Source organism: Sinohyriopsis cumingii, chromosome 1, assembly GCF_028554795.1.
Source record: "Sinohyriopsis cumingii isolate HCF-2022 chromosome 1, ASM2855479v2, whole genome shotgun sequence".
Taxonomy (NCBI): domain Eukaryota; kingdom Metazoa; phylum Mollusca; class Bivalvia; order Unionida; family Unionidae; genus Sinohyriopsis; species Sinohyriopsis cumingii.
In genome coordinates, this window is record NC_142961.1 from 107680194 (window position 1) to 107690712 (window position 10519).

General features: G+C 35.0%; 1 protein-coding gene across 1 annotated transcript; it reads right to left on the minus strand.

Moving 5' to 3' along the window:
• Positions 1-6865: 6865 nt before the first annotated feature.
• On the minus strand, positions 6866-8916 carry LOC149807542 (uncharacterized). Its single transcript, XM_089941905.1, has 2 exons — positions 8689-8916; positions 6866-7521 (listed from the first exon to the last, which is right to left on the minus strand). The coding sequence occupies exons 1-2, from the start codon at positions 8900-8902 to the stop codon at positions 7118-7120; spliced, it is 618 nt and encodes a 205-aa protein (XP_089798031.1). The 5' UTR covers positions 8903-8916; the 3' UTR covers positions 6866-7117.
• Between the last annotated feature and the right edge of the window lie 1603 nt (positions 8917-10519).

Genomic DNA, 10519 nt, shown 5'->3' on the forward strand with positions numbered 1-10519 from the left:
TGGAATGGTAGAATGAGATACTTAACGGGATTTTGTAGTTTCAATTTAGATTACACTTATGTGCATTCAGTCAAAGGTTGATCTCATTCAAACAAATGGTTTTTTAAAGAGGCAACGATGGCAAATCTGGTTATTCTTCAAATGATCATTTGCTTCCTCTTTTCTGCACTTTTATCAAACGTTCTTTGAGATAGAGACATGAAACCTTTCCACTTTCCGGCTAGGTACTCTATTGATCTATCACAAGGGTCACATGCAGACTTCAACATTGTATACTTTTGGTGACCTCATCACCTTTCGTGGGTTGGGAAACCTTTATTGTTTTAAACATAATGATACGGTGTTACTTCCCCTGCAGTATAATCGTATGTATATGAGTGTGCACATATTGTTCTCGTTTTCCATGGCTGCCAGATTTAATATCATTATTAATTAAGGACGACAGTGGAAATAATGGAATGATTATTGATTTACTTTTTCTGTTCATTTAGCCATTTCTTTAACAATACATGACCATTTTTATGGATTGTGCTTTGTTATAACATATCTTGAATAAATTTTATCTTATTTTGTCTTGTCTTATCGTATCTTATCTATCGTATTTTGCACTATCGTTTCACGTTAGAGGCAGATGTAGGGGTCTAGCTCATAAGGAATGCAATTCAGCATTGTTCATCTATATCTTATATGATTATAACCGTCACCTGTTGATCAAGATTTTAATGAACACTCATCCAGATGAAGATCTAAATATGATACCAAAAAACGACGAAAAATACATTTTATTCAGGAAGGATTTTATGTTATCAAATTCATGACGAATCGAGAAAAAAAAAAACAGTTAAAAGGACACTTTGCCTTTCTTATTACTTCAGATTAAGGATAGCTAAGTACAATTACACGATGAAAGGTTAGCAACAACTCTGAACAAGTTTGCAAAGACATCAACTCATACGACTACACTGATATCTTTGCAAGGCCTTATATATGTCTCTGTGCAACAAACATGGAAATAGCATTCATCATTTAACGACAAAGTCTTAACAAAGTCTTTATACAAGTCAAACATATCAAGTGAAGAATATCGATATACACAAGAGGCCAATACTTCAAGCTTAAAACTATTCATGGCTTCTATGACTGTTACATAAAGAAAGATGAATTGAATATGTATGACATTTTAGCTTCTTAACTTGGGTCACAAGCCAATAAATGTCAATGCAATAAATGGTGATGATCATCTGGTGAAGAAATTAGACCTGGTATACAAAATGTCGACATTAAAGACGACTTGTATACTTATTACACGTCATTTACTACTAAATAACAAATTTGCATCTCTTCAGTCATTTCTGAAGGGAATGTGTCCATTATTTATTGGAATACTATTTCACACCGCGTTCCCAACTGCTGAAATAGCTATAACATCCTTTCATTTTCAAAGGTATGTAACTTCTTCCTATCTTCCATTTCATTTTCACGACCGTTTCAATAATTTGTGTGTATTTGTGTTCGTAAAGCAAGATCTCTATGTCCTTTCAGTTCATGTCTTTCCGTTTATCAACAACTGGACCTTGTACAGTAAGTTGCCTGTCATAAATGTTATCTTTGTAAAGTTGTTTTATGCCTTGCAATTTTATGTTTTGGCAAATTTGTAAATTCGGTGTTCCAGATGGGTCCGTTATCAGGTTGCCGAAAACATTAATCCATACTTTTGAGCTGTTGTTTTGATTATTTGATTAAACCGGAATCCTGCCTATTTATGACTTTTCTTGTTTGTTTTGCTTTCTCACCACTCAGTGACAAATGGTTTAGAGAAAATACATATCACTATCGCAATCTATTTGTATCTTGTTTTACAAATCTCTGCAGTCAAAAATATCGGCTTGCTATAAGTGGCGTAGCTACGGTGGTAGCAGGTAGAGGCGTGTTGTGGGGCCCTGCCGTCTTGGGGACCCGATCTCAACCAGAAAATAAAAGTGACAGTAAGGGTGGGGTTAGACGCTACAAACAATTTACTGTAGGACTCGTGATGATATAGTTACGCAGCAATGAACATCTACGGTAATTACCTAAATTCTTTTGTTGGCAATTTTTGGGGTCACACTGGCTTTTCCATTGTGTATGTAGATTGTTTAATTAAACATCAATTCAATTCAATTCAGCAAGCTCCTTGATATTTGCATAAGAAAGTAGTAATATGTGTTTAATGCTGTTTTTCATTTAAAACGGTACAAAACATCATCCAGAGGCTTTTTTTTAACAACAATATTTGAGTGTTATCTGCAAACAAATAGATTAATGGTGGTGTTGGTAAGGTACCTTCTTACAAGGTGTCTGCTTTATTTGGTTATCGTTATCTACAGGGTGATCACCCTAGATATTGTTTCCCGGATCGAGTGAATATTAAAATAAAGTGTGGAAGATGGAATAAATAGAGATCTGAGCAGATATATAGAACCGAATAACACGAGCCCCCGTAATGAAAATCAGCAATTTAATACATTACATAAACAACTGTGATAATACATTAAATTAGCAAGATATAATTCTTACTGAAATAAATCATTCAGCGAATTTCAAACACAAATATACTTATACAAATAGCTGACCTGTTTTAAATGATAGAACTGGTTTATTATAGAGTGAACAATCAAAGTCATTGCCTTGTAGAACTTCATAACCTGCTTATTCCGGTTCACTTCAACTTTACTGTGGCTGTTCTTCTCATTCCTTCCACTGTTTTCCTTCTCCAATCTCCCTACTGTCTCGCCTCTTTTCGGCCCTCAAAATTTGTGCAGATAGGTGTATACGTAAGTACGTAGATACGTAGATACTAGGATAAGTGGGTACACGGATACGTCGGTGGGGCTATTTCCCCTTGTGCTTTTAAGATTTGTTCGCTTCTACTGCCAGAATTGTGTTCCAGACATCCGGTCCCTTGGATAAATGTTTTACGAGAGGATTTCTTTTAAATTCAGTCTTGGAGTCTTTTATATTTTCATTCTTGCAGGAAAAATGTAGACTGACTAGATTTTATTGATGAGGTAATATTAACGACCAAGACAGGATTACATTTATCTACCATCTTTTATAACCTGACGACCAAATTGCGGTCAGTCTGATTTCTAGATTTCCAAACAACTGATTTTGGAAAAACTCAACTCTGACATTTCCGATATAAAATCGAAGTTAACCTTCCCTTTTCTAAACTGTCTCATGGTTAAATAAACGAAGGCTTAATTAAGAATCACTTCCTCTCCCGAGAGAGACTATATAAATCATTGTAGTATAGCGATTTAACAAGCACCTGTCCCCATAAATAAAATTAATTGTTCTCTCGCCCAAATTAATGTGCTCTTTATATATCGACATAAATGTGTACCCTTTATATATATATATATATATATATATATATATATATATATATATATATATATATATATAGATATAGATATATAGATATATAGATATATATATATGTGTGTGTGTGTGTGTGTGTGTGTTAAAAAGTATTTGAAATTACTGTGTTGTTATCCTTTCATTATAATTTTTTTAATGGTTAACAAGTCCCAAGTTATCTGACGATCACACCTTTTGTATCGCGTTTCCTTGCTTTTTGAGACGCTGCGTGGCTCAAATACGCTACCCAACATTTATTGCCCTGTAGGTCAAGTAGGGACGGCCGTCTTCGTATGTTTGTTAAGGCACTTAGTTCCCATTCCTCGGCACCATGTTGCCACCATGTATTGAAAGTGAAGTTTTATAAAACATTGTTTTGATGTAACCATTAAAACCGACACATAAACTATAAATGCCGGCCAGTACAACTGGTGGATGAAGAACTTGGGAAAACCCCGGTGAGATCCTTCGACTCACGGGAAGCTACTGGCGAGCTTTCTTACACATCACTTTGGCCGACAGTATGTTGTGTCTGGTGAATAACCTCCGGCGGAGTGCACAATATATATTACGACAACAAAGACTGATTATGTACCGATTGTGAATTTTTCTCATTCCGTCGCCATAATGTTCAATATGAACGAGAGTAGATTGGAATACAATTCTCAATGGCAATGAATTATACCCAAAGTTTCTTTATCGACTACACTTAGAAAGGTTGATGATGTTACTGTTATCTATTAAAGACGTATATAAACACTTGTAACGCTTAAAACGAGGCTTATAAAAACTCGGGTAAAGTCACTGCTTTGCTGTCAGGTTATCTAGTCAGGGTTCTTAATAACACTTAGATGACATAAATGCATTGTTTTGTCTGTGTTTGTATTGATGTTTTGTATCCATCATGCAACATATGATGGATCATACAGGTTTACTCCTCTTCACGAAACTATTGCACCGATACATTTAACCAGTTCTAATGCACATTACAAATATTTCTACAATTATGATTGATTCGCAAAATATTAGTTTATACATATTTCATTAATGTGTAGCTAAAAGTAACAAGATGTACAATAAACGAAGATAAAGGATCAGAACGAAAGCCAATGGCTTATAATGTTCTCCTTTGCTGGTACAAAAATCTGAAACATATATGATGTTAAAGGTTAAAGGTTGATGACCCTATTGTATATTGCTGAACAGTCATTGTGAGTTGCATCTTAATTAAACACTATCATCTAACCAAATAGACACAGCAGTGATGAGAAACAAACAAGCTGATAAAAGATAACGAATATAAAATGAGAAATCTTAAATAATATGTGTACATCATTGTATAAACCGTTGAGAATGTGACGAAGAAGAAAAAAACAACAACTGAAAAGTAAATAGAGCTCTCTTATAGAGCAAGTGGTAAAGGAAGAGATGGAGTCATTTTAAAGGAAATTGAATTGCTTTTTACAGCTGATCTTGACCCGTAGAAGCGCGCATATATCGATTAAAAGTGCGCTTAAGTACATCCGTTTGGCAATGTTCAATATATTTATGAAGAGCAGAAAATATGCGATTGTTTTCTTCAAATAAGAAGTTTATTTCACTATGCCAAAATGTATTACGTCTTAAACTACCACATGTCGTAAAAATTCGAACAGATCCATGCAGTGTGCATGGCAATACTCGCAAGAGCCCGCATCACTGTGAGATTTACGTCTGTTAAACATGTCTTGTAAATTTATATTCGAAAGAATTATATGTCTCTTTTTATGGTTCTCTATGATGCAGCTCAGAGAGAGAGAGAGAGAGAGAGAGAGAGAGAGAGGGCTAGGTAGGAGGAGACAGAACGAGAAAGAGATATTGGTAGGTCTTTCCGGTCGAGAAATACATTAAAATAATCCACTACAGGGAACAAAATTATCTAATGCCAGACTTTTATCATCACTGGTGCATTTTGCCATATGTTTTTAATAAGCTCATTTATCTTGTGATTTAATAATATTAAAGTGGCTGCATTTTTAACATACCTCCTTTCATGCCTTTCAATTACCTCTCAAAGCTCATCTTTAACCATTTATTTGCTGTATGTGCATGTACCGTGCATGCTGAATGTTTTTTCTTGTCTTTCAATTTAGAATATTTTCTTCGTCCTGGTTACATATTCTATACATGCATCGAGTCGTAAAGAAGATAATTTGGTATACCTGCAGCGATTGAGCCTACATATTAATGATGTCAGAACAGTAATCGTGAAATCAAAGTATTGGAGGTACTGCGAGATACGATATTTCAAAATGACTGACTGTTGTTTATTGATTGGTTTTTTTGTTTGTTTGTTTTTTAAAAAAATCAACTCTGTTTTATGTATCAGTGTTATTTTCCAAACTAACGCAGTTCTTCCTGTTGAATCCTGGGATGGATATTTCACCATGAGTTTGGTATATAATTTTTAACTTTCAAGAATTATTGACGTGTAACTTAATCTTTGCAAAATGCAGTCTTGAAAAACAGTGCATCGAGATTCACGTACCAGTGCTCCTGGGTAACTTTGCTGTCAAGATTAAAGAAATGATCGATGGAATGGAGGAGTGACAGATTGGGATGGCAGGATGTGCGTATTTTTGGCCCTTTGTGATCTCTGTACAATATGAATACATGGAGGAATATATTACTTATTTTTCATGGACTCCACATGATGACGAAGAAGTAGATATAATGGATGCACGCAACGGCAGCACACATGTACAGAGAGGTGAATAGATGTTTCGATGGAAGGTGGTTTTCAAAATATCCGCAAAGCCTACTCTGTAATAATTACAGATATTTGTCGTTGAGTGTAAAACAGTCTTATATACGTAAAATAGCCTCTTGCTCTCCAAACAACTTGATATCAAGGCATTAGTGTTTGGTCACACTATCTCGTCGTACGTACCGACCCTGTGTTCGAGCACCATTTAACAACCTCACAAAAGTAAAATGTCTACAACTGACATTTTTTTGTGAAGTTTCATATTTATAATTATGTGCCCTTTTCGGAGTAAAATTGTTGATATCACGAAAAGACACGCTCCGCTGGTATTTACAGTTCTACAATGACGCGTTTTTAAAGAGCTGCTGATTACATGGTAAATTAGGGATACCAATCAAAGGAAGCATTACTGGTATTACATAAATGAGCTATAGTATTTCTGTATATTCGGAATTTGTAATGATATGGTCTCTTTATCATTCCAATGGTTATGCTCTCATTGCGGGGGTAGGTTATGGTTACATTTCCGCTTTCAGGAATAAAGGAAAAAAATTCCTATCGGATAGATTTGGCTACGAGTTAAGAATTATAGCACTGTTGAGTTGTGAAGGGAGAAAGCTTGTTTGTTGCAAATAATGAATAAAAGCTAAATGAAACGTTGTGAGAAACATTAATAACGAAAAGATCAACCCTACGCTCGATTTGAAGTAAAATATTTTCTTCAATTACCACAAGTATCATATTCAATTTTTACATTTGTTTCAAGCTTAATGAATGTGTTGCAAATTCTAATTTCAATAGTACATCGAGTTTGTTTTCATATTTATAAATAGTAAATAATTATAATAGAATATTCTGGATGAAATTAGAAGTAAAATGTTAGCTATCGTATTGGAAACAAATGCTTGTCAAAAAGAACTTGTTAACTCCTACAAACTCGTACATTTCAGGTGAATTATAAACCTGGTTTTATTCAGCCATTCTCTGAATAAGTATCCCAGAAAAGGACGTAAAGAGATATCCGTAAAATCCTGCATGCATCACGATAGCTTTGATGAAGATATTGTCATTTTCAGACAGAATTGCAGGAACTGACACCGCTCCAACCATTCGACCACTAGCAATGTCCCCCGAAAAAAGACGTGTCAGTTCTTTGTCGCCATTCATTAAAACGATATGCACTGGATAACCTTCCCGAGTCATCGCGGTAATAGAAAGCATGTGCATGCCCCTTACAGGAGCACGGAATACTCCGAGAGCGGGGTTGTAACCATTTCCCTCATTCATGTCTACTTTGTCAAGCTTCAGAACTTCGCCATTTTGAATAGTCGTGTGGTCAGAAAGCTTTGCAACAAATCCAACTGGAGACATAGCTTAAAATAACGAGAAACAAACCTTTATGGCATTTCAGTCTGATATTACGTACATAAAACTGGACATTGCAATTGTAAGAGATATGGAGCTATTCTTATACAAGAAAGAATATATCATCAGGAGAATCTAAAATAGAATATACTATCTCTCAACATGGGGCACTTGAATGGAAATTGGCAACATTATCTAATATGAAATGATTTACATACAAAATACATGTTAGAAATCTGCAGCTAAACTACTTTGTTGATTGTACATATATCCTCCTTCCCGACATTTCCACCCTCACGTCAGTATCCCTTGGCAGCGGATTGAGATTCTAAACTCTATATTACCTCTTCACAATGTCTGAAGTTATATCACATTAAATTCAATCTTAAACAATGTTACATTAGTTTACGACATATCGTACGCGTAAATTATTTGATATCGTCCACGCATACTTTTACATATTCCTCATCGATAACACATCACGAAATGATTAAAGATGGGGTTTGCTTTCAAAGAATGAAAACAAGCATTGAATTTACCATAAAAAGTTGGTCGGGCAAATGTTTACGTACGTGCGGTCGACGAACGATATGCTTGATCACGTTTCCCTTTTCATTGCAAAAGATCTCCTTCTGCAGCAAACTGTATGCTGCAAAAAGAATTACCATTACTTATGCAATACGGTTACAACGGCTAAAGAAACAACCGATTTAATGACAATCACCATTTAGAATGATACATCTCTCTAGATATGATCCCCTCTCCCATTAAGGAATGTACATCTATCCGTTCGTATGAACAGCGTAAGCAGGAACTGCGAACACTTCCTTGATTTCGCACATATAATAATAATAATGTATATTTCTTCCCTGCAGATGATTTGTTCTGCAAGAAAATTCTAATAACGCACAAACGACTAGTGCTCATATATGGAAATTAAACCGATGAGAAAGCCAAACCGATTTAGTGAAATCACTAAGTGAAGAATATAGCTCTCTCTGTATAGATTCCCTCCACACCAAATACTTAAATAGTATGGCCAAAAACCTCGTGTCGGATATTGAAGGTACAAAGGCTTAAAGAATTAATAATAACCAATAAAGAACAATGATTAGTTTTTGTGGTGTTTTCAGGAATGACAGACTAATCGATGTTTGTAGTTATTGGAAACTAACCTTGATTCATCATTCTCTGTAGCTGTGCGTATCTTACAGTCAGTAGTTGCACGTCATTCTCCAATAGTAAACGTCGTTCTCTCTCTTCCGCTAGACGAAGCCTAACAGCATTGATATCACCTTCACTCACGCCACCCAACAAAGAACTGCTGGTCTCTCGCTCTGTGGAACAATTTACTGTGCAGAAAAGGCTGAAGATCAAGAAATGTTTCATCCTGAAAGGTTAACATTTAGTGAGACGACGATCGGGACGGAGCTTTTTATGCTAAGGGTGGTTTGCAAATGACGAATGCATATGATATTATTTACTGACTTAGTTGTTTTGCAATATTGTCAAAACACTGTAACTGTATCTTATCAGCTAAGTTATTTTCCAGTCGTAAATCAAGACAATACATAGTGAGGAAGAGTGGCAGTTTTCCAGAACAAACTTGCCACGAACATTGTCTTGTCTGACTAAAATGTTTACCAACGCAAAATGTGCCCATTATGCATTTGAATAGACTTTAATGAATTGAAACCCTATAGAAAGCTGTAATGACGCAAACATTCAGCGCAATTTGTCGTAAGTGAATATATATCCATATTATTTTCAAGACTGAAAGGAATATAATTTATTTGTTTTGTACAAGCTGAATCACTTCAAATGTATCAATATTCATTAGTGCATACGTGATGGAAAACACACACACACACACACACACACATTTTTACGAATGCATAGTCATTGTCAAGGACAAGTTATGGTACAAACCATCATGACAAAGCGCAGGGAAGCAAGTCATGATATATCTGCTCAAGCGCTTTCGAGATCGACGCAACCCGTCTGTAAAATGGCTAACAGGAACAATTAATAACTACAAATGCAAAAGTTTTTACACAAATCTATGTTGTTTTATTTTTGGTGAAACACTAATATATCCGACAAAATGCATCACACTTTCTACTTTGAACTATTTACTTTGTGGCAGGTCATACCTTACAAACAGGGAAGATGAATATTTCCATTTAACTGCCTAGAATAAAGGAAACGTGTAAGGTTATCGCCATGATACAGATATACGGCTACACTAAACTCCGTTTCTGATAATATCTATATTCCAATCACATTCTCTCATGTACACGTAACTCTTCGTTATGGCCTATATAAAGCTGAGTACACAGCATAGTTTCATTATTTACAATATAACTTTTCTAAATAGGAACTCATGAAACTGAAATATTTTCTAGTAATAAATATTAATTATTTATTGTTAATTTCATTTGACACCCATATATTGACTTTTATAATACTCATTACTATCAAACGCTTTATGTTGTTATAATTTTAGTCACGCGTAAATATTGTAACACTTGTGAACTTCAGATGGAATGGTCATGCCACAGCTCTCATTAAAGTATTTGTATTAATGCGCCATATGAAATCGTTTGCGTCCGAACTATATTGAAAAAGTGATGAATTGTTTTCACTTTAGTGGAAAGTATTGGGTGATAATAACAATCTAAGTTGGGGTTTGCACATGAAGACAATGACATCCCAGTTACATTATATATCTAACCACTCTGCAAGTCTCGTAGGGAGACAAATAATGTAACCCATTGACTGGGATTTCCCTGTCTCAGTGCAAACTCCAGCATATATTCCGTTAGTCCATAATACAAATCAGATACAAATATCTGATAAACCAAGCTGAATCATCTGTATCATCATACAAACAAATCGTCTGCAAATAAACGTCTCCTGGAATTATTTCAACTCAGAACAGTTTCCATTATTTCTAAAATATGTTTGCATGAGAAAGTAAGACTGCATTTAATTTCATACTTTACT